Source organism: Branchiostoma floridae, chromosome 12, assembly GCF_000003815.2.
Source record: "Branchiostoma floridae strain S238N-H82 chromosome 12, Bfl_VNyyK, whole genome shotgun sequence".
NCBI classification, from domain to species: domain Eukaryota; kingdom Metazoa; phylum Chordata; class Leptocardii; order Amphioxiformes; family Branchiostomatidae; genus Branchiostoma; species Branchiostoma floridae.
This window is the reverse complement of record NC_049990.1, coordinates 3,497,152-3,522,769: the sequence shown is the minus strand read 5'-3', so window position 1 is coordinate 3,522,769 and position 25,618 is coordinate 3,497,152. Positions and strand designations below refer to the sequence as shown.

The following is a 25,618-nucleotide window of genomic DNA, read 5'->3' as shown; positions in this document are numbered from 1 at the left end:
CTGCTGTCTATTGTACTGCAAAGGAATTTCCGGTTTTGATATCTCGTGCTCTGGACACGCACGCTATGGCTGATTTTTGTAATAAGCAAGAGTATGAACGTTTCAACTTCCCATCAAACGGGAAGCAAAGTTTAATAGCTGTTTCATCTATCTTTCCGTCTAAAGAGAAACAAATCATATTTTCTAGCTGTGTTTCCATCTTAATTTCCTGTCCTTGGGATAATAGTTGGGACCAGGTCGACTTTTGTGTTGAAAATTGTCTAAACACTATGAGAAATGTAGCTACATACTAGTATATTGCCTAGTAAAGATCTTGTTAAGTGCTACTTTTCATAGCATTACAATTTACATAGCGATTTAAGTGCCTTTTATGTGTAATGATGTCATCAGCGTCTTGACAACTTCATTTCCTGCTAAGACCAGTTAGCACTGCACAGGAGTATTCATGGATAATGGATTTAAGGACTTAGTTTTTTGATAGTCTTATTGCAACTTTATGTTGAATCTAACATGTATTTATATCACCTGTACAAATATGGGGGACGCAAAAGTCCTGGGGTAATAAGCTGGTAACCATTTTTGTAACTTTAAATTTACTCCCTATGTTATCGAACCACTCCTATTTCTGATGGTCTGGAGGGACAGAATCTGGCCAAGCTACACAAATATGAACTCAAGGCTGCCATTTCTAATTTATGGCAACCTATATATCTATAATATACAATTGAAGATTGTGCATAACGATCATTGAGCTACATGTAAGTTAAACTTTGCTGTTTTTTGTAAGTTTGCTGGAAGACAACAACCAAACCAGAAAAATCATATACAGTTATCTTCAATTTTTGCTCGAAGAAATACAACTTGAAGGCAATTGAGTGAGACCCTGGTATAGTCTACGTCTAGCACCATTACCAATACATAATAATGGACATACAAGTGCCTTAAACCGACATGAACATTTTCTTACCAATATTTAATCTCAGCAATAAGTCTGGTGTTTACATTAGGATAGTGCATTGGGCATAAACCAAAGAAACACTAATATCTCAAGCAGCAACCTTACATAGCTCATGGTCTTTACTCCAAGACAATGAATTTAGAAGAAAGCAGCATTTAATGACGCTAAAGTTTAAAATAGAATTGTGACCTTTAGTTTAACAGTGCATGTATATTGCCAGTGACTGACTATCAATATTCTCATCAGGAATGCCTGCAGTTATTCATAGTGCCTTGGACAAATATGTTTTACAACCCTAAGTTGAAAACCAGAAACAAAATGTTGAATTTTCTATCTATATTAAGTATCTTCTTTGTACACCTTACAGAACTCTAGATTCGGATAATAAAGAGTATATTTACAACCTTCGAATGTACATCATTTTTTTTTACAAGTTTACACATAGGCGAGCTTCACAGTGAAGAAAAAGTCAACACTGAGAATATTTTCCTCACGTTTCACCTACTGAATCTTAACTCTTTTTACATCATAATTCTGATTCACTTTAAAGAAAAATCCTGACCACCCTTCTGATATTCAGACATGGAATAATCATAAGTGTATCAGCATCAATTTATAACAGTTACTATGCAATAATGACTAGAATGAATTCTCTATCCGACACCTCACATTATCTCTAACACACTGTGGTCTGCATACACATCTCTATCAGTAGACAGTTGAGTGCAAATGAAAGTGTAATACATTAATATTTGGTGAATACCAAAAAGAAAATTTCCTTTTTTTCAGTAAAGGCCTGGCCATGGTTGCATATGTCATAGAAATGGTTTACAACATAAAAACGAGGGCAAATCTGGGACAAATGTGTCAGAGGAAATCCTGCTGTCTTTTAACCAAAAAGGATGCCAAGATCGGTAGTATGACAGGATTTGAACCCAGGACCTCTGGCTTCTCGGCCAAATACCAGGTACGACACAAAATGAAGAAGACAGACATAGTTACAGACATTAACTTAAGGAATCATTTCTGGATGTGTCAAGGGAAGACCAAATGAGAAATACAACACTTAATATGTTAATCTCTCTAGGCCAACAACTAAGATAAGGCAAAGGTGCATGCAACTCCCTAGGCACTATGTACAAGATCTTGTACTCGTGGTTAGTGAGCTAGACCTGCTGTGGGAACCAGTCCATGGTAAGAGAAACCGAGGCAGAGGCGTACTACGCTAATAGACACGCCAAAGAGAGACTCTGGTCTGGACAAACAGAGCAGCATATAAAGCAGAACTAAAATCATTGATAGGACATAGGAATTTTCTCTTACACAACCAGTTTATCTTACCTGCTGACGTTTCGAGAAGCTCTAAGGAAGATGTCTGAGACATCGAAAGGTCAGCAGGTGAGATAAACTGGTTGTGCAAGAGAAAATTCCTATATCCTACAACATGTATGATCCACCAACCTGATGAAATTATTTGTAAAATCATTGATGGTGGTAGACAGGGAAAAGTGGAGTAGGAGGGTCCAGTTTGCATCCCGTGCTGACATCTGATGATGTCCTCAACTAAGACTACTAATACTAATACATTTTGTAATTTCTGGATCTCGAGGACGACCCTTAGCCTGGGTACCATCCCGATAGTAGTTTGCTCCTATGTTCGCTTCTGCTATCCGTCTGGAGACTTGCGCATTCAAACCGTTTGGTGGTAATGTCAGTTAATGAGCGAATGTAGAAATGGGTTCTAAAGCGTTTGTTCGATGACAACAGGCCTCCTACGAGCGGGCGGAGGGCTTGTCCAGTGTTGGAACACCGGTTCGAACGATCGCTTCAACCCATTCCATAATTCGCTCATATGTGGGACCAATCAGTGCCTGCTTCCAAAATTTGGACGATTCCAGATGTTTAGATACTCCGCGTTCCCAGACGGAAACACAGAGAAGCGACTGTATATAGTGTATAATGAATGTCGGAGCTAGAAGCGACTGTATTTGTATATAATGAACGCCGGAGCGAACTACTTTCCGGATGGTACCCAGGCTAGACGACACTAGGAAGGCTGATGATGTCCTCAACTAAGACTACTACTACTAATAATTTCTGGACCTAGAGGACGACCCTAGGAAGGCTTCTTGGCCAAACACCAGGTACGCCACAACATGATGAAGACAGACATCATTACAAACACTTAAGGAATAATTTCTGGATCTCGAGGACGACCCTAGGAAGGCACTGCCATGAGGAGGTGGACCTGGTCAGGGGAGGGGCAGGAGATGATCTGCTGATCGTCTTCAGGGTAGTTCTCCACCACGATGTCGTGGAGCTGCTGGAACGATGTCTGCACATTCATCTGAGAAATGGGCACAAATCATTACTGTACCAGTTAATAATGTTTACTTTCATTCTGGACATTCATCTGTAAAATTGGGCACAATTATATACATGTAATTACTTTCATTCGAGATATTCATCTGAAAAAGGGGCACATATCATCACAGTTATGTTCAAATACAATTCAATCTCTTCAACTGGACAAAAAACGGAGAATTTACTTCCGAGTGTTTCGGGTGACATCCATCACTCTTCTACAGCGTCACTACATTGAACTGACAGGACAGTTCAATACAAGGACAGCTTACTAGAACATGTCAAATCACTAAGTCCTACAGATCGTATGCAAATGTCAGTCACAGATGCAGAATGACGCATGCTGGTTAGAACATTTCAGTGAAGAGTATAATAGCACAGATTACGTCAAGCCTGACCTTAGATAGGTTTGAAGATAATATGACGAAATGGGCAAATTTTTTCATCATGAGAAGAATGACGGTTGCTAGTACTAGTTAGAACACTTCATCATAATCATCAAAATGGTTTAGTTCTTTTTGCACTGCATGGATCAGGTAGCAGGATCATTATTACTAGGACCCTGAATTGCACTGCCGTGTTACATGTTTAAATACAGAAGAAAAGATCAAAAATAGTATTTGTTGCGTTAGCGTTAACGTTACATGTAATTAAGTGAAGAGTATAATAGCACAGATGACGTCAATCCTAACCTTAATAGGTTTGAAGAGTATAAACTCCGTGTCCTTGTTGGCCAGATAGAGGGCCATGCTCTTCAGGATGACGGGAAGTTGGCCCTTGATGTTTTTGTACGTCTTCGTCACCAGCTCATGCACCGTTTCTGTGGGCAGAGGAAAAAAAAAATTATTGCTTATTTCTTTGTTCTTAAAGTTAAATGTAAATGAATTGTGCTACAAGACATACATAGGTTGCAGAATTCTGCATGTGGTTTGCAGAATTCTGCATTGAAATGTATCATTCAAATGTATAATTCTGTGCAGAATTCTGCAGAACTGACTTGCTGATATTACCTACAAAATTGTGTTATTTTGATCACACTCCACTTGAAAAAGATAGAAAAAAAGAGAGTTCCCAGTATCTGTATGTATATTGCCATTGCCCTTCAGCGTAACACACCAGCATTGCAGGCACGTAGTGCGGCAGCAGCTGGTTATAATTTTATATTACATTGAACGACCTGTCACAGCTGACAGTTGCCATTTGACTGCAAATGTTCTTTGAAGCTATCTGGTAAGAATGCTCCAATTGCACTTTATGGGAATGAGATATACCCTACAATAGTTCTAAGAAAGTACGAAAATTTGAACAATGATTCCTTGTTGCTTACCTGCTCCAGCAAAAGGCTGTTGCCGTAAAGACACTTTTGGTCCTGAGTCTTCCTTGTTCATGTTCACTATTACATTGGCCTGCATGGAAGAAAGATGAAACTAAATAAATACAAAGCATTCTTTCATTATGATATCTAAATAGAGTCATCCCTCAAAGCAGTACACAAACATACTACAGTACTGTAAATGCAGATTCACAGTGGTTTTATGCTAAGCCTTGTACAGTCACACCTGTATTAGGGGCCACCTCTACAGAGGGGCCACCTGTCCATAGTGGCCACTTTTTGTCGGTCCCTTGGGTATTTTATCTACAAGTTGCCACCTCTATACAGAGGCCACCTGTCTATAGTGGCCACATTTGTCCGGTCCCTTGAGTGGCCACTATAGACAGGTTTGACTGTAGTTTTTGCAGTGGTTGCTTTACTGCAAACTCAGAACCACCGCAAACATTTTTCCATTAGAGTTCTTTCATGTGCAAAGGTTTGACTCCTGTCTGAGGCTATCACCTGAAGCTTCAACATACACAGAGCCGACGGTTTTACGTCACCATCCAAAATGACGAATGTGATCCCTCACATGTCCAAGCTTGAGTAGACATTGAGTTGAACTCTGGCTCATGGATTTTGTTTTTTTTTTTACCTGCAAAGGTTTAACAATTCAGGCTTAGTCTTAAAGTTAAAGCTCCCTCATGCAAAATGCCACCGGCTTTATGTCAACATCCAAATGACGTTCACAATCCCTTACAATATGTCCGAGCTGGGCCGACCCTAGACATTGCTACATGGAGAATCAAATGGATTCAGGCATTTGATCAAGATGGCCAAGCAGAAATGCTGTGTAACCGCTTGTGAGACGAAACATGGCAATTGGATCAAAACTTTTACATTACACTTAGTATGCACTTTGAAATTATAGTTGTAACAAGGCCCTTCGTCTAGTTAGAGTGGGCACTTGGCTTACTTCTGCTTATTGGGACATGTCAATGGCTTATGCAAGGTAAAATGCAATCACTTCAACTTGGCTAGTGAGAGTGCCTCTAGCTATTAGGCGCTTTCAAAATGCTGTTGAGAGAATCTCTTGAGCGTCGTAAATGTGAATCTGACGTACATGTAACTCTTTCTGGCTCAAATACCACGTACTTCAGTGTCACCGACGAAAGATAATGGATATTGTCTGAAATGTCGGACTGTTTCAAAAGTCATATCCACTTGCTTGTGTAACTGCTTTTTGGCAACAATGGATGTTACCCGAAACGTCTGTGACCGTTTCAAAAATCATATCCAGTTGCTTGTCGTGAGTAAGTGCCATTTGGCGTATCCAAAATAATCCCTTGTAGTTTATGACCGAATCTGAAAGTGCGTTTCCAATGAACCATCCCTATAGAACTCAATGAGCAAATTAAAGTTGCTGAGCATTCTTGATGTGACTTTGATGATGTGACTGTTGTATGGCTCTTGCATCTGTGCCATTATGGCTTATCTTGTTGACGAAGCCCTTTACTGCGTGCTGGATGAACCATTCACACCCTATCCATGAGACATCCCTAACTTAAGCTAGAACTACTCAACGCCACCTAAGTGAAGTGGGAAAATTCCCATTAAGTGGCTTTCTTATTAAAGTGCACAACATTAGGGGCAGGGATTTGAACACAGGACCTATCAGTTCTTTAACAATACTGTACACATGATGCCACTCTAAAGCCTATGTCACATTTCCAAACTGGGGCCCGGTTTAGCGGCTTTTGGGAATGAAAGGTATGATAAAAGGCAAAAAACTACACAAGACATAAAGAAAATAGTCGTGGGCATTATTTGTGTACATTTTTACATAATATACGATTTTTTGTTTCCACCAACAGCCTGGCCTGGCCCCAGTTTGTTAATGTGGCGTACATCATGTAGGCCTTAAACCATGAAGCAACACAACGCCCTACAGAACTCAGACTCTCAGAGAGATGTAGTTGAATGTTGTTAACACGGTGGGCCCACCTTGTTGATGAAGTCAGTAAGAGGCGATACGAAGCCCTTGATCACGTGCTGAATGAACTTTTCGCAAACACAGGGCCTACATTATGTACATTTCCCATCCTATCCAAGTGATGTCCCTAACTTAAGCTAGCACTACTCAACGTCACCCAAGTGAAGTGAGAAAATTTGTGTTTAAGTGCCTTTCCTATTTAATAACGGGCACAACATCAGGGGCAGGGCTGTCTCTAGCTCTAATTTTTTTCGTCCCACCTATTGTTTGGGACCTCATAACATTCATTTTAGTCTATTTCATGTATTGAAGTGCAAAATTTTTCTGTTCCAACAAGCAAATTTCCATCCCAAGACATTGGGACAGTTGTTGTTAACATGGTTGGCCCTACAGAACTATAAGAGACGTTGTTGAATGATACAGAACTATAAGAGACGTTGTTGAATGTTGTTAACATGGTTGGCCCTACAGAACTATAAGAGACGTTGTTGAATGATACAGAACTATAAGAGACGTTGTTGAATGATACAGAACTATAAGAGACGTTGTTGAATGTTGTTAACATGGTTGGCCCTACAGAACTACAAGAGACGTTGTTGAATGTTGTTAACATGGTTGGCCCTACAGAACTATAAGAGACGTTGTTGAATGTTGTTAACATGGTTGGCCCTACAGAACTATAAGAGACGTTGTTGAATGTTGTTAACATGGTTGGCCCTGCAGAACTATAAGAGACGTTGTTGAATGTTGTTAACATGGTTGGCCCTGCAGAACTATAAGAGACGTTGTTGAATGTTGTTAACATGGTGGGCCCTACAGAACTATAAGAGACGTTGTTGAATGTTGTTAACATGGTTGGCCCTGCAGAACTATAAGAGACGTTGTTGAATGTTGTTAACATGGTTGGCCCTACAGAACTATAAGAGACGTTGTTGAATGTTGTTAACATGGTTGGCCCTGCAGAACTATAAGAGACGTTGTTGAATGTTGGGCCCACCTTGTTGATGAAGTCAGTGAGAGGCGATACGAAGCCCTTCACCACGTGTTGGATGAACTCTTCACACGTTCGCTTCAGCTGGCGATCGACCTCGCGCTTCGAGTCCACGTAATGTTCCACCACCTGCGGGGCACCCTGAAATCATACGCACATCATCATCACTCTGTTGACACAACTAGAAAGGCAGCATTTTTGAGCAAATACAGGATGTTTTCCCCCCAGTAATTTTCCTTTTGTCAAGCTCCTGCCACACAATACTATAATAATACAGTTAGTATGAGTCATCTTAAAAAAAAGGATGGCCCCTGCGGCAACGCAAAACAGTTTCACAACGACAAGAGTCCACCTGTGGGGCACCCTGAAATCATATGTTCCATCTCATCACATCGTTGATTAAAAATAAGAAAGCCAGTAAGGGCAGTCTTATGTTTGTTGTTTGATAGCTTAACAACAGAAATTTGAGTGCATGACAGTTGCAGTATGTCTTGTTGACAGTAGGCTGTCAGAGCAAGTTGATTCTACATGGTAGTAGACACTTAATTATCAAATACTGTCTGCCAGTGAGGAACCATGAAATCATAAATTTCCTGCCATCACAAGTACTGCAATGAAAAAAGAACAACAACACAACAAACAGAAGGATTTTGAGTAGCAGTTTAGAAAGGAAGTCCCTATCCAAAACCAGGCACTCATTTTCATCCAATATGTCTAGACAAAGTTAAGTGGGGAAATTAATGGAAAATACCTTTCTCAAGGGAACAACATCATGACCTGAAAGGGATTCAAACTCAGGACCTCTAGATTCTAAGTCATCCAACCTACCGCAAATGACAATCAAACAGATACTGTAAATGCAGAAACTTTTGCGGTGGTTTCATGTTCGCGGTTTTCGCGGGGGGCCACTTCACTGCGAAGTTAAAACCATCACAAACATCTTTTCAAGGCAGTAAGAGACTACAGTGCATGGTGCTACTGCGAACTTAAAACCGCCGCAAAAAGTCCCTTTTCCCGCTACAGCGAAATTAGATCCCCACGAGCTTAAATGCATTTACAGTATCTGGCTTTAGAACTTCTTAAACATTTTAAAATCCTCATTCGCATGTATTTAAGACATAGGTCCACAAGAATGTGTTAAAGGGGCATTCCACTCCAGAAGGAAGTATTGTTTTCCAATAGATAATGTGTCAATGAATACATAATCAGCCGAATTTTGTGGAATTCACCTTGGGATGAATTACGTGATTTGTGTTTTACAAAACAATAATGACACTCACTAAACCCATGCAGACCCTACCCATGCATCCCCTATACGCACAGACACTTTGTTTATCGTACATATTTTCGGAATAAATGAGGTACGCTAAGCACACCGAGAAGGCAAATTGCTCATAAGATAGCAAAGAATACAAGAACAAGACGAGATTTCTTAGCGAACCTGAAATTAGTTTTGTAACCTTACCTAAAAGTTTTGCATTGTATTCAGCCATAGGATTAATTCAATTAGAGGGTACTTGGGGAGTTTAGTAGAAGACTGAATGCTTTTGAGGCATGTGGAGCAACTGGGTACTTTATCGTATAATGTGAAGTAGTATGCAGTTATCACTTCCTAAAATTGATATCTATCGGAAAATAACACTCCCGTGTGGAGTGGAATGCCCCTTTAAGTCCTGTTTACCTGCAGCAGGAACTCCAACAGCGCATTGTTTGTGCTGAAGGTGAACAGTTTGGAGCGGTTGTGCAGCAGGCCAAACGCTGCACCTAGAGACAACAAACAAACAAACAAACAAACAAACTTAGAGGAAGATCTCAGTGAAAAAATACAAGGCACAACATGACCAAGACCTTGTCTTTTTCAAGGATTGGACAATTCACTGCTTCTGTGATGTCACGTCACCACATGTGACTTGGTGAGCAGTGGATCATAAGTTGCAGAAGATGGTGAGCGCCATAGACTTCCTGCAACTTGTGATCCACTGCTCAATGAGTCACATGTGCATAACGTGGTATCACAGAGGCAGTGGATTGTCCATTCCTTGACAAAGACTGGAGCTGTACAGTCAAAAATTTGGGTAAGTCCAATTTTCATGTTGGAAATTTCAGTTTAACTTTTCCAGAATGTCATCTACCAACACAGATGAACTTTCAAGTTAACACAACTTCTTACTCCTGAAATTTGGGTAAGTCCAATTTTCATGTTGGAAATTTCAGTTTAACTTTTCCAGAAATGTCTTCTTCCCACATGGATGAAGTTAAACAACTTCTTACTTTTGACAGTGGAAAAGTCGAGAGCCATCTCCTTGATGGCGAACTCTGCGTGGAAGGGTGTGATCTGTTCCCTCAGGATCAGCAGGTGTTTGATCAGGAACAGCTCCCCGTCCATCTCAGTCTGGGAATGTGTCGAAAAAATATTAGATAACAGTTTGTTTTAAAAAAAAAAACTAGTCTACACGTAAAAAGTTTTAATGGTAGGTGTTTCATCAAGAACAGTTAACAGTATCCATCTAAATCTAGGAATGTGGAAGACAACATTGTGTTATTCATTATAAAACAAGGCCATCGGGCTTTTAGCCAGACATGCGTCATGGTGTCATCTGAAAAATATCAAGAAATTGGACGCACTAGACGCCCTTACACTGGGGAGCAGATCCTCCAAAAGCATGAATTCTAATTGACCAGGTATGCCACTAGGTCATTTTTTTTTTTTTTTTTTGCCCCTCAGGATACCTTAGAACACCATTTTTGAATTGAAATTCTCAAAAACTATGCACCATGGAAGGTGGATGCCCCCAGACACCCCTACAATAGTCACTTACCATGACTCACCAAAAAATTGGGACTCCCTATAACAAAATCCTAGCTAAAAGGCTGAAGACTATTCTAATGTCAATAATGATTTTCCAAACCTCAAGGGAAACACTGAAATAATTACACACCCCAAATAATTACTGTATTTGTAGTTACGTTCTACATGGGTTTTGAAAGAGTACACTATAATAATTATAGTCTGCTCAAATTCTTAGTATTCAAAATAAAGAGTTTGAGCCTTCTTGATAAGGCTAAAAGACCTCACCTTGAGTTTTGCTATGGAGACACTTGCTACAATAAGAGACTGCACACAGGCTGCCAGTGCTTCCTGGGACAGGCCCTGGAAAATGGTTCTCTGGAAAACAAAAGGAAAACATCAGTTCATCAGTAACATATTGAGTCTTTTACCTATATTGAAAACACTGATCACATTGATTTTCGTGAACATATATGGCTGTACAATCTATCAACCATTGCAGCCCTAAAAGTAGTGTATGTGACTGAATTTAAGAATTGGGACTACAAATGGGGGTATCTGAGTAGTCTGACGTGATAGCCAGCCCGGGTAGCCAGGCCTGGTGCACAGTCCAGCCTTTTCCGTAAACCCTTTCTGCCAGGAGGAAGAAAGAAAAAGAACAAACCAGCAAAAACGGTAAGCCCTTTCACAGAGATCAGAACGTATGTGGGGCGACAGGAATTCTAGGTAATACGTCAAAGGTAAAGGCCTCGAAAAAGAAATTAGATCTTGTCTCTGCCATTGTTTTGATTTGCATAACAACGTCCAGTTTTGGTTTTGTTTTCTTTTTCTGAGCCTTTACCTTTGACATCTTACCTAGAATTCCTATTGCCGCACATGCATTCTGATCTCTGTGAAAGGGCTTAATATATGTTTTCTCCCTTGGGAAAACATAAATCAAACTTACATCGACACAGCGGTAGAGTTTGGAGAGGCAGACGAGCGTCCTGCGCACCGTTGGGTACCACATGCCGTGGATGTCAGCTGGCGACAGCGACACGTTGTGATTGGCCATGTCAAGATCCGACCTCGGCTTGGCTGGAAAAGGAGGACAAATGAATACCAATCATACCAATCTTCAGCAACGAAAGACTATACCAAGACAGCATTGATGTTTTTGTCTAAAATCAATGAAAAAGAAAAGAAAAATAGGAGAGTAACAAGATCTAACATACAGTCAAACCAGTAACCACTCTGCAAAAGGAACACCTGTGTGGCATTTGTGGTCACTTTTTAGTGGCAGCATTTTAAACCTTTCTCTTGTATATTATCCCCAAGATCTATCAATGAATATCCATTGCCAAACAACTTATAAATCAGAAACCAAGTCAAATAGACGATTAACTTCTCTGTTTTGACCTGGCTGTGTTGGTGTGTTATTGGTTCTGGGCATAGTTAGCATGAAAAAATACAATTCCTTCCAGACAACAGCCAAAAACCTTAAGAAACCCATACCAAGATGTACCATACCAAGTTCTATAGCTCCCTCTGTCTTGACCTGGCCGTTGGTGTGCGCTTGGTTCTGTGCGTCGTTAGCACCAAAAAATTCACATTTATTTCCTGACAACCTACCAAAGACCTTACGATACCCATACCAAGACATGTCCTACCTGGCAGTTCTATGGCCCCCTCCGTCTTGACCTGTCCATTGGTGTGTGCTTGGTTCTGAGTGTCGTTAGCGAGTGGCACGTCCGTAAAGGCGTCCTGGTCCCTCCCGCTGGAGGTGGATGAAACAGAACCCGTCTCACTTCTCCTCTGGGCCTCTTCCTCCTTTATGCTACGCGCTATTCTCTGTTTACGAGAAACAAAGTAGAAAGGTAAGGAAAAGGTATTCATTATCAAATACAATTCAATCTCTGCAACTGAATAAAAATGAAGATTTACTTCTGGTCATCCATCGCTCTTTCTCAGCATCAGAAGATACGAAGAAGAATAACGGATGTCACTCGAAACGGCCGGAGGTAAATCTCAATTTTTATCCAGTTGCAGAGATTGAATTGTATTTATAATATTGTACGGTATTGGGAGGCAGAGCCCAGCCGTCTCCTTCCACCACCTTTAACCTCCTCAACCAAAGCAAGGTACCCATCTTTGCACCTGGGTGGAGTGAGGAAAGTCGTGTTTCGAAAAGTGACTTTCTCAAATCTACAAATGACTGTCTAACAACTACTTAAGAGTCAGACATTTGAGATAGCATCCACTATTGTTCACCAGTGACTGTATCAGAGGCTATTTTTATTCCCATGCTATATATCCTCACCTCCATCATCTCCAGTTTATCCGGGTAGGCGAGGTCCCCTGGGGCGGGGTTGTAGCTCTGGATGTCCGTCTGGATGTAGATATGAGCGCGGTACACCAGCCGCTCCTGAACATCCTCTAACATCTGCAGTGCTACCGTCTCAAAGGCTCGCAGCTCGTCAGCTAACGGAACAACAGAATTATACATAACGTTATATATACATTTAAAATCAGGGGGTGGTAGCTCTGTATGTCCGTCTGGATGTAGATATGTGCACGGTACACCAGCCTCTCCTGAACATCCTCTAACATCTGCAGTGCTACCGTCTCAAAGGCTCGCAGCTCGTCAGCTAACGGAACAACAGAATTATACATAACGTTATATATACATTTAAAATCAGGGGGTTGTAGCTCTGTATGTCTGTCTGGATGTAGATGTGAGCACGGTACACCAGTCTCTCCTGAACATCCTCTAACATCTGCAGGGCTACTGTCTCAAACGCTCGCAGCTCGTCCGCTAACGGAACAACAGAATTATACATAACGTTATATATACATTTAAAATCAGGGGGTTGTAGCTCTGTATGTCTGTCTGGATGTAGATGTGAGCACGGTACACCAGTCTCTCCTGAACATCCTCTAACATCTGCAGGGCTACTGTCTCAAACGCTCGCAGCTCGTCCGCTAACGGAACAACAGAATTATACATAACGTTATATATACATTTAAAATCAGGGGGTTGTAGCTCTGTATGTCTGTCTGGATGTAGATGTGAGCACGGTACACCAGTCTCTCCTGAACATCCTCTAACATCTGCAGGGCTACTGTCTCAAACGCTCGCAGCTCGTCCGCTAACGGAACAACAGAATATACATTAAAATCATCTCTAGAGATGGCAGACCTCACACCCCTTAACCATGCTGCTGTGTGACCGTTTCTCTAACAACTGAAGTCTCAAACGCTAACAGCTCATTGAATAACGGAACAATAAAATAGTGACACATTTAAAATCATCTCTTTACTCAAGCATACCATACCTGACCAGTATGATACATGTAAATAAGAATGGACATCTCCTCCCTATCTTAATACAATATAGTACTTATTCTATTTATTTATTGTCTGCCAAACCATTTTAAATGAAAATGAAAAACATTGTTAACTTTTGATGTTATTGTCACGTCACGTGGGCTGTGCGCCTGTCAAATAATAGAGGTTATACCGGGTAAGCTTTGTAAACTGGTTTTAATTCAGTGGCAACACTGCGATATCCAATAAAGTAATCTTGTATCTTGTATCTCTAGAGATGGCAGACTTCACCTCCTTAACCATGCTGTCTTGTGACTATTTCTCTAGCAACTGAAGCGCTACTGTCTCAAACGCTTGCAACTCGTCAGCTAACGGAACAACAAAATATACGTAGCATTTAAGAGAAATTTATATTCCTTACAGCTTTCGACAAACCAACAGCTAGCTACATTGATGCAATTACCAAGAAGAGAGAGGAAGTCGAACGTACTAGTAGATTAGACGTATATATGAACATATGATTATGATTGTTACCATGTGACCTGTACTCCATTACCCATATAACATTGCAACCCTTTTATTCTCACAGATTTTTAATCACAACATCCTTTTGACCTAAATCCAGCTTGTTTGTTTTTTTGATAAAACATAGTGATACAGATCCACAGGTACTATAAAAACTGTTCCTGGGAATCTCATTTCAGGGGCTGTTTGATGTGATTTACGTTCACAGCAGAAAGAAGTCAACAGGTCATCAGAAAAGACAATTTTTGCGAAGACACAATCGACCATCCCTGACCCTTAGGAGAGTGATCAAGGAGAATGTTGGTCTACAACTTGACAGAGACCTCTTGTCTATCATGAGTGACAGAATTGTCTGGAGGGACTTTATAGCATCACCAGATGGATGACTGAACTGAACTGACTGCTGTGACTGCAGAAGTTCACAGAGATGAGGTCCTGACAAAAGCCATGAACCTAAAACTACCGGGGACATAGCCCCTTTTACAGCAACGTTGTACAGGTACATTCAAACCTTTTGCTAGCTAGATTGAAACCATTGTCTAAGCTTTGACAGAAAAGGTAGAAAAATGATCTGTGTAAACAAAGAACTCTCACAACCAACGGTGGGAAAAAGATACTGAACGAGGGAACAAACAGGTGGAAAAGGGATAACAAAATGGCGGGTGCGTCGTCAATTTGGGGGGCACAGATCCGTGAAGAGCTGTCCTGCAGCATCTGCCTGGAGCTGTTCACCAGGCCCAAGGTGCTGCCATGTGGACACACCTTCTGTCAGGGCTGTCTACAGGACCTTGCAGGGAGGGGAGGGGACTTACAGTGCCCAATCTGTTGTCAGCAGGTCAGGCTGCCACCCCAGGGGGTCTCAGATTTGCCCGATAGTCATATCATAGCAAATATGTGTGAGAGACTCCAACAGCAGACTTCCATGTTAGGGGAAACAAGGGAACAACCCCAGTCTGGAAACAGGTGCAGCACTCACCCCTCAGAGGAAGTCAAGCTCTACTGTAAGGATTGTAATGTGCCAGTTTGTACTGAGTGTTGTGAAGAAGGCCACGATGGTCATCCAACCACAGGCCTTAAAAAAGCTGCACAGGAAAGGAGATTTACAGTCCAGGCCTTGATCTTTGAGGGGAGGAACATTGTGGAAAGTTACAGTAGCTTTATCAGAGATCTGGGGGAAAAAGAGAAAAACCTGAATGAACAGAAACAGCAAAGAGATAACAGCATCATTCAGGCCTACAATCAAGTGGTGCAGAAACTCACAGAGGGAAAAGACCAACTCTCGTTGGAATCGCAACAAAATCACAACGAGAACTTGGAGAAAATACAGACTGTAAGGGACAGAGTGTTGGCAGATGTAAACGAACTGTCTGCTGCCTGCGAACGAGCAGAGCAAGAACTGCCACAGGGATGGGTCAAAATTGTCAGTCAGCAAACTGCTTTGACAGAGGTGGTAGGAAAGCACAGAGGAAAAGCAGCACCAACTCCTGTACAGACCCAGCCTGCTGTCTTTCAGCCCACAGACACCCCAGTGCCAGTATTGGGACATGTGATGGTCCAGTCTCTGCCATCTGCATCAGAACCTGCATCAAGGGCCAGAGGCCATTCCAATGGTAACAAAAGGCCAAGGAAGTCTCAGTCTAGTGACCGGAGGATGACATTTGGTACATCGGGTTCTGGACCAGGAGAGTTGAAGTATCCAAATGGGGTTACAGTGTCAGAAGAAGGGGAGATCTTTGTTGTAGACAGGGGGAACCAGAGGATCCAGGTCTTCACCCTGCAGGGAACATTTGTCCGACAGTTCCCAACAGTCGTGTCAGGCGAAGAAAAGATGGAACCAAATGACGTGGCCACAGGCGGCGAGGGGAACCTGTGGGTGGTGGGAAAGACATTCTCTGCTGAGTTTGCTGTGCAGTACACCAAGCAGGGTGAGGTGCTGGGGAAGTTTGACCTACAGAAGTCGGTGGGGTACAGAGGAGTTGCCGTGGACACCAGGAGGAACCACATCCTCATCACACAAACCACAGGATACTGGGATGCACTACATGGGGAAGTTTTGGTGTTTGTTCCAGACGGGACACTTGTGAGAACTGTTGGTCAGCAGCAGGGGATGAGGTACCCATGGAACATTGCTGTGGACGCGGAAGGGACCATCTTTGCCTCAGACTGGTATAATCACTGTGTCTATGTGTACAACGAGGACGGACAGTTTCTGTTCCAGTTTGGAGGTGTGGGAAGTGGTGAAGGTCAGGTAAGGAATCCCCGTGGCATCTGTACAGACGGGGCAGGTAACATCATCGTGGCGGACTACGGAAACAACCGTGTGGAGATGTTTGACAAGACAGGGCGATTCCTCAAACACGTTACGGACAAGAGGTGCCCTCATGGTGTTGCCATGGCAACCCAGGGACAGCTGGTGGTGACTGGAACAAAGAACACAGTCTCCATATTTCACACCTGACTCACTCAGGTGACCATATCCCACACCTGACTCAGGTGACCATATCCCACACATGACTCACTCAGGTTACCATATCCCACACCTGACTCAGGTGATGAGCAAAATTTACCAACCCACAGTCTCACTATCTGATCTTGTTTGGTTTTACAAACTTTGCAGTCCTTTTCTTTGGAAATTATCTTGCTGACAAAGCTGGTCTATGTGAGTCAACCCATTAAGTGCAGACTATAAAAGCCATAGGACATGTGTAGCAAATGTTGCCTCCATGGAAAATGCAGGTATAGTAAGAATTTATAGGGATTTAGAGGGGTATAATAGGGACTTGTAAGAATAAGTTATGTTAATGTTCTGCTGTAGATAATCTTAAGGACAATGATTCAAATCTCCAGTAGAAGTTCTAAGTAGAGGTTAGCTGATAAGGATCATACATTCTCAACTGATAATATAGGGGTGGGGACCAGTACAATGTACTGGTACAAAACCTTTTGTCTTCTTGGACTGGACAAAAATTGAAAGCTGGAGACAGCCCTTATATAAATTGATTGCAAGAAATCACAGTACTTACGGTTATTTTGTACATGTTCCTCCAGCATTTCAACCTTAAAAAATATCAAAAGAAAAAACAGTCAATGTTTGATAAATCACTCAACAAGAAGCTACATATCATATCTGGGCCCTTTTGTATTAATCATGAAGCACAATCAGCTCAGAAAAGTCTTTAAAATGTTTCTGAACCAAAAATTTAATACACCTATTATCAATCATCATTTCTTTATCATCTTATTTGATTACCTTATTATCTTCATCTAGTATCTATTACAATTACCACACTTCTTATCATCTTTTCATTTAGTATCCTTTCTTTATGTTTCATTAGAATTTGTGCATTTTTAAGATGGTGCACATAATGCCAAAAGGGGCTCTAGATTGTAGACTTGCACATATTTTCATTATACAGTAATAAATCTAGATGTCGTATGTATTATGTAGACTTGAACATATAGAGAAATAAAATAATAACACCATTGGTCAGTTGAATGGCTTATATGAACTGTAGTGTGAAATTATGGACAATACTCCCTCCTCCATACACAAACAAAAAAATACACACACACACGCATGCATACACACACACACAGTCACACACACACATACACACACTCACCCTGAGTATACTGCAGAGCTCAGACAGGGTTTCTAGGTGCTGTATGTGGATGATGAGCGGCCTGAGGACATCGTACAGACTATTGCACAGGCCTTCAAGAAGAACACTGCAGGACAGAGATACACACAATAGTTAGTGATTGTGTAGCAGTTGCAGTATGATGCCTTGAGGCATCATTCAGTGAAGGAATGAATGAATGAAAGATTGATTGAATGAATGAATGAATAAATGAATGGATGCCTTGAGGCAGCTTGTAACTCTGACTTCATTCAGTAAGTAAATGAATGAATGACTGAATGAATGAGAGACTTAAAAGTAATAGAAATTACCAAAATTAACAGACATGAACTAACTCTTATAATATACTAGGTTTCATTCTATTATGCCCCTGGATGGAAATTTCCTTTTGGAAACAGACAAAAATTTCACCACATACATCCGAAAAATCTGAACTTAATGACTTGAAATTGACAAAAATATATTTTTGTAAGCTTAGATAGAATAACAGATAAAACAACAAAAAAATAACAAATTTGCCCTGAAAATGCTACAAAAATCAGTGGGACAGAAAGAAATTTAAAGCTGGAGACAGTACTGGTTCAAACACACTTTAAGTAGAAGCTAATGCCTTTGTTCATTAAAATGAAGACTGTAAACCATAAAGTTTTCCTACTCACTCTAGTTTTGGTGTTTTCCTGCTGAAGAAGTGAGCGAACAGCTGATGTTCGTCCTGACACACGTGGACCATGAAGGCACAGCCGCTTCGCACCTGGCAGACACGAGAAACATCATCAACTCAAGAAACAACACCTGAGACATTAGGCTACTTACACACTTGGGTAGGGAGAAGAAACATCATCAAGACTTAAGTCAAGAAACAACACCTAAGACATTAGACTTCTTGTACCACAAAGGCACAGCCGCTGCGCACCTGGGCAAGAAACATCATCAACTCAAGAAACAACACCTAACATTAGGCTAAGACATTAGACTACTTGCGCCATGAAGGCACAGCCGCTACGCACCTGCCAGGGACAAGAAACATCATCAACTCAAGAAACAACATCTAAGACATTAGGCTAAGACATTAGGCTAAGACATTAGGCTAAGACATTAGACTACTTGCACCATGAAGACATGGCCGCTACGCACCTGGCAGGGACAAGAAACATCATCAACTCAAGGAACAACACCTAAGACTACTTGCACAATTAAGGCACAGATCTACAATAATGCCTTTTGGCATTGTGTTTGGCGTAATTGGTAAAGTGTTGGGCTCGGAGCCTACAGGTCCCGAGTTCGATACCCGTCGTGCCCCCAACACTGTGCCCTTGGGAAAGGCACTTTACACGACCTCCCTGACTTCACCCAGGTGTAAAAATGGGTACCTGACTTTGGTTGAGCAAGTAAAATTTACCTCCTGTCCGTACTTTGTATGTGGCACTATTAGAATAAGTTTCTAAAACTTGAGTGCAGTCAGTAAGTCATATTCATGCGGTGTATTACAGCACCGATGGGGTTATACCCTTTCTTTTAGCTGAATACAACTTGAGTACAGTGCCACAATATCCTCGTCTGTCCAAAAGTAAATATATTTTTACAAAAAATAATGCCTCTCTACCAGGGCGCAGTGGTCCCTGACGTGGTGCCCTGCCATCTCTGTGACTGCAGTTGTCACACTGGGCCCTAGCAGGAGCTGTCGCTGGTTAAAATAACACTGGTGGCAGTCGTTCAGCAGCTGTTGGTATCTGAACATGGAGAAAACATCAAGCAGATAGAGTTTATACATTTATGAAGGTTAGACATCCAGGTAAACAATATACAATTCAATCCCTGCAACTGGATAAAAAACGGAGATTTACTTCAGACGTTTCATGTGACAGCCATCACTCTACATTTTTGTATTTCAGCCTCACTAGACACTGGAAACGTCAAATCTCTGGGTCTGTTTTTTAAGTTATAGAGATTTAATTGTATTTGAAAATAGAGTTGATCTTAAGCAAACAAAGGCTTTAATTTCACATTACCAAACGAGTCATATCAGAATCCAAAGACATCATACATTTCATGTAGCTCAGAAAATGATGGAATTCACTTGTATATAACCATAAAATAAACTACTCACTCAGGACTCCTGTCTATTCTGTCTTCTATCTGCTCCATCAGAAGCTGGAAAACATCAGTCCAAAAGTTGCACAAACCATGATCACTTTGCCCAAAAGTTAAGTTATAATTTGTTACCATTTGCTATTTTTCTTCTCTGCCTTGCAATTACATTGTTATCGTCTGTTATCATTTACTGTCATTATTATTTATGTTCTGTAAATTGATTTCAAAATGTGTGGATAGATGAAATTGAGAAAAATAAAGAAAAAAAAAAACAGATGGAAAGAAGGAAAAAAACCCAGATGGATCAGAAGTACACAACACCCCAAAGTTAGTTAGTAATAACTTTGAATCTTAAGGTATGTTTTTTCCCATAGTACAACAAACTTACTTTGACCCTTGGAGCGTTGGTTCTGAACTTGCCATAGTAAAGTGTGAAGGCATTGTCAGACGGACTCTGGGCATCCTGGGAAGACAGGGAAGGAAAAAGTTTAGCAACAACAATATCTAAAAGATTATCAACTTCCTAAGTTTTCGACTAGACTGACTTCCAAGTTTCTTATAACATAGTTAAGTGATCAATAGCTGCAAAAGACTTGCAATTGAGAGTGAATACAGACATTCTTTGAAAAGCCACAATATCTGAGATTTATCATGAGTACCATCCTCCATAGTGACCGCTGGCTCCTTCCTTTCACTTGCTAACGATGGACCATGGTTAGCAAGTGAAAGGATTGAGTTAGTGGTCACTACGTAGGATGGTACTCTGACATTGGCTTTACTATAGCCTTGATTTTTAAGAATCCATCTACATAGTCAACATACATGTTTGTTTGCTTGTTTTTTTAACTATATCATGATATGTGCCTCTGTGCCTAAAATAAAATTGTCAACTCTGTCATAACCTTGCTGGAAATTATACAACAAAGGGTCTTGAGACAAATGAGACTGCATCCTTAAGTACACCTCCATCTTTAAGACAAATTTAGCTTCATCTTAAAGTAAACTCCCGAGACCCTTACCTTGCCCTTAGGCTGCACCTGTTGTGAAGCCTGCTGAAGAAGGTTGACCACATAAGTCTTGATCAGGTTGAGAGCCTTGGAGAGACACTGTCTGAACCTGGCCAGGTAAACATCACACTCGGCAAAGTCAGGCTGGGGAACAACAAAATGATCACTGTTCAAAGGAGGGATCTAGCTATGGCTGTATAGTGTTTTTTTGTCGGCATCCATCTGTCTTGGAAGACAATGGTAGGCAGACGGGGTGGGTTAGGCGACCTGGCCTGAACGTGACTTTTTAAGGTGAAGGAGGGGTGTGCACTTCCTTCTCCACCCTCTCGTCTGCTGGCGCACTAAGTCCTACAAGGGCAAACTGCGTGCAACCTCTCCTAGGAGGACTTCTGATCAAGGATGCATACTCGTGTATGGCGGGTGCGTCATGCCCGAACATGCCCCTATGGCCTGCCACTGCCACTAGTCGCAGCTAGGTACTCATTCAAACCTGAGTTAGGTGAGGAAAGTCATGTTAAGTGCCTCTCGTAAGGGTACAAGATTGGTGGCACATCCACGGTTTCAACCCCAGAACCTCAGGGTTATAAATTGAACACCCTGCTGATTGCCCTACACGACCCCACCTATTCATACTGCAGCTTCAGTGAGATACTCTATTTAGTTATGAAGTTCCCAACTGCAGCTTACATGACTGTTGATGTAGGCCACACACTCGTCTATCCTGGACAGCATGGGCACAAAGGAGTCGCTGGTCACAGACATGGCCGGGGAGTTCAGCTTCTGCAGGGGTGGGAGAAAAATGGTGTCACAATTTCATATATTATGTAGAAACCTAACGCAAAATCAACAACATACTATTTCTAAGATTCTTTCACAGCTCTACACAATCTAACATTGTTGTTGACATCTTTTAAAAAATGATGAAGGAAGGTGCTTACTGCATCTTGGTTACACGTGGCGAAAATGATCCAAAAACAAAGGACTATGGACACTCTTTCTTCTTTTTCATGCTCTTTCTCCTACACTTTTATAGGATTTAGTTTCATGTTAACAATTCAAAGACATGTTTCCTTACCGTGCTTATTCTCTCCAGCTCTGTAAAGTAGGACAACTTGTTGTTGATGCTCTCTGCTGCGTTCACAAGCTTAGTCTGGAGAAAAATAACAGACGTTCTTAGATTACACTGTAGATAGAAAAACATGAAATGCCATATCTTACTACCGACCTACCTAGTCATCTTGCTACAGTGGCTTAAAATCATTCTACTTGATCAACATCTTTTATTCTACTCCACACAAGTAGGAGTGTACAATACAAACAAACAAACACACCTGTTCCTGCAGCAGATGTTCGCAGGCCTCGTGCAGGGCGTTTGTCTTGGTGGAGACGAAGATGTACTGTTTCTGTAGCTCCTGAAGATGGTCCAGGGCTGAGGAGACGTCTCCAAGAACCTGGTCACACTCCTGTCTGTGCTCCTTCAGACGTTCTGCTGGGAACCTTAAGGAACACGGGAAAGTAGAAGTGTTAGTCTTAGATGTGTTTCTGTAACTCCTCAGGTGATCCTCATATTTTTTTCCATATATCATAGAGCACAATTAGCATTAGTATTTTGCCTTATACAAATCCTTATAAATCCTTATAAAAATCTGGTAGGTTTGCCTACAGCATATCTATCTAACTATCAATCAAAATACTAAAAATACCTGAATATTTCCAACCAAAGCAGCTAGTGAAAAACTGACCTGTAACACGACTCCTCCTCTTCCTCTATCATGGACTCCACCTTGTTGAACCAGGAGAAGAACTAGGAGGGAACAAGACGACAATTCAGACAAGTGGATTTTAAGCCAGCTCAGCTTGATTCTTTTTTAATGTTTCCCTTTTTAAAAATTGTTAAAGCAGTGATGCCAGGGGAATCCTGGGATAATAGATTTTATACAACTTTCATAGCATTGGGAAAATAACAGCCTTGTTGAGAATTCAACCAGTTTTGAATTTATACGTCTTTGTTATGAATGACAGATTCAGACCACTCCTCCTTTTTATACTTTTTCTGTTACACTTACATGTACAGGAATACTATAGGAGTGCCTTCTGAGCTCATAATTCACACTGTGAGTGTGACAGAAGCACTCTGACTCTGATCATGAGTCTTCCAATGCTATATCATTTGTAAAACTGTCTGGACTCTGAAGTACAAGTCTTTCATTGATACCTTCTGTGCATTTTCTATCTTCTCAATTTAGACATATTGAATCTAAGACAGATTTTGATTAAAAAAAAACTTTGTCATTGCATGAAACAACTAATCTAGTAAAAGCAGTGAGATCCTCCTTCTATTCTTTTCCTTTTATACAACTGTTACAGGATGACTATAGGTGTACCTTTTGTGCATTTTCTATCTTCTCCTCCTCCATCTGAAGTGAAGAGAAACCCTTCAGCACTGCATCCTCCTCCCCAGTGCCTAGCCTGGCTCCCAGGCCATGTAGGGCTGTTCTCTGTACATAGCCTCCGTCATCAAGAGGCAACTGGGATAGAAACACAAGGTAGAAGTCAAGCAAAAATTGGTACATGGACATCACACTTGTGGTGCCTAGTCTAGCTCCCAGGCCATGTAGGGCTGTTCTCTGTACATATATAGCCTCCGTCATCCAGGGGCAGCTGTGTTAGATATACAAATGTTGAAGTTAACATGATAAATTTTTGTGTCTCCCTTCCTTTTCTGTCTTCTTCTTCTTCTTCTTTGGGTTAGGTGGCCACCATCCTCTTCTTTTTATGTGTACGTGTCAACTTCAATATGCTGAAGGCTCTGACATCTAATGTTACCCAATCTGTGGTATGACTAGTTTGTTTTTGCAGAGCTCAGTCGAACAGGTTTGTTTTAAATCATAGGAGTGTCTTTTTGCTGATGTTATACAGTGGAAGCCAGTTAATTGCACCTCGGATAAACGCACACTTCGGGTAATTGCACGGAATTCCCAAATCCCAAACCGTCTCCCATTCACTCCATTGTTAGTGACTTCGCTTATCTGCACGACAAAAAATCACCAATGCCGGATAATTGCACGGAAAATTTGTCAAACATCGTCGGCAAATTGACTGAAAATGCGTGCTAAATTCGTCAGACACGGTACAAATAAGCCGATAACGGCCTTTGTGAAGTCGCAATACTGACAACATGTATGAAATTGATATTGGGATCAAAAGAAGGCGATATTGTGGGGTCGGCACCATGAAGAGACGCCCACCCGCTAGAGGTTGTCAAAGCCGGCATTACGATTTGGCAGACAACTTGCTATGACATACTCAATAACAAATGTTCTCTATCTGTCCATTGTCTAATTACGTAATTAGGGTCGCGGGGAAATACTTATGCAGTGGTTTTATGTTCTTGGCAGCCAGTCGGAAACAACACAGCGACTCGGGGTCTACAGACGGACTTAACACTCGCCTTCGGCGGTGCAGTGCTTTAGTTTCGTGATCAGGAAGCTACATAACGTATACAGTAACTTACTTTTAGTTTTGATTTCAAGTGCATTGCAGTACGATGTTTCGTGAAGACATGTATATGACGTCCGGAGCACAACAGGTACAGCACTACTGTAACGCGTAAATAAACTGTGCGTTGTACTACCTCCCATATATACCACCTCTCGGCCCCTCCGCCCGTGGTGATGCGGTCCAAATGACCAACTCCGCATTATCGCACACGCCGGATAATTGCACAAAATTCGCTGGCAAATCAGGTGTGCAATTAAGCGGCTTCCACTGTATCAACAAACCCAATATCCTTGAACAACAATTATCTCAAATGACATCTAAAATATGTGTACTAATAATCAAACATTACTAATGAAAATTGTCTGTCATAGCCAAATTATATATATATATAATGCAAGACACTGTTAAGAAAGACGGCAAAGGAAATATCAAAACTGGAAATTCCACACCGTAGTACCGTAGAAAGCTGCTAGGGGCCCATAACCTAATGACAGACTTCTTCATCGTGCCAACACCTAAGCATATCATCAAATGCAATTATGAAGAGAAAAAAAAACAAGGATTCATCAGCAACCTCTCGAATTATGCAATGAACAAACAGATAGCGGCATTCAAAAACGTCACCAACGGTAACCAAACTCCTCTTTTGAGTCGACCTCGCCGTCCTATCGTCAGACATAATTCACCCAACCTGTTATCATGATCAGATAAGTTTGTTTTCAAAATTATCAGTCGAACAGGTTTGCCTACGTGTATCACCGTACCTCTATGGGCAGCGGCCGGCTCTGTGCGTGGGACGTCAGCTCCATGAAGCTGTCTCTCTGCCGCTCCGTGAGGTGGGCTGTCGGTGCCTGCTTCCGATCCCACTCCCCGAGCTTCGAACTCAGGACTTTCGGACTCACCATCGCGCTGAAACTTCGCGTATTCGTGGCGTCCGCCATGACAGGTCCTGGAGAACTTGGACTGGTCCAATCGGTTCAAAAGGGGATATATATCTTATAGTTACCGAACATACACGCTTCTTTTACATAAACAATATTAATTCTAAATACAAAAGAGAGAAGTTAAGAAAGATTAATACACAAAACTGGTTTCATTGTTAGAATTCTGTTTCTTTAACTATTATATTATCACCCCTCTG

General features: G+C 41.4%; 1 protein-coding gene across 1 annotated transcript; it reads right to left on the bottom strand.

Annotated features, from left to right (window-relative positions):
* Positions 1–3,002: 3,002 nt before the first annotated feature.
* LOC118428011 (conserved oligomeric Golgi complex subunit 3-like) lies at positions 3,003–25,464 on the bottom strand. Its single transcript, XM_035837974.1, has 23 exons — positions 25,242–25,464; positions 23,361–23,504; positions 22,719–22,780; positions 22,308–22,473; positions 22,052–22,126; positions 21,664–21,756; positions 20,989–21,120; positions 20,358–20,432; positions 19,986–20,029; positions 19,482–19,608; positions 18,538–18,629; positions 17,861–17,966; positions 17,261–17,294; positions 12,706–12,866; positions 12,056–12,236; positions 11,353–11,483; positions 10,695–10,784; positions 9,890–10,010; positions 9,300–9,382; positions 7,625–7,759; positions 4,650–4,728; positions 4,015–4,142; positions 3,003–3,305 (listed from the first exon to the last, which is right to left on the bottom strand). Exons 1-23 carry the CDS (start codon positions 25,416–25,418, stop codon positions 3,177–3,179), a joined length of 2,565 nt encoding a protein of 854 aa, XP_035693867.1. The 5' UTR covers positions 25,419–25,464; the 3' UTR covers positions 3,003–3,176.
* Positions 25,465–25,618: the final 154 nt, after the last annotated feature.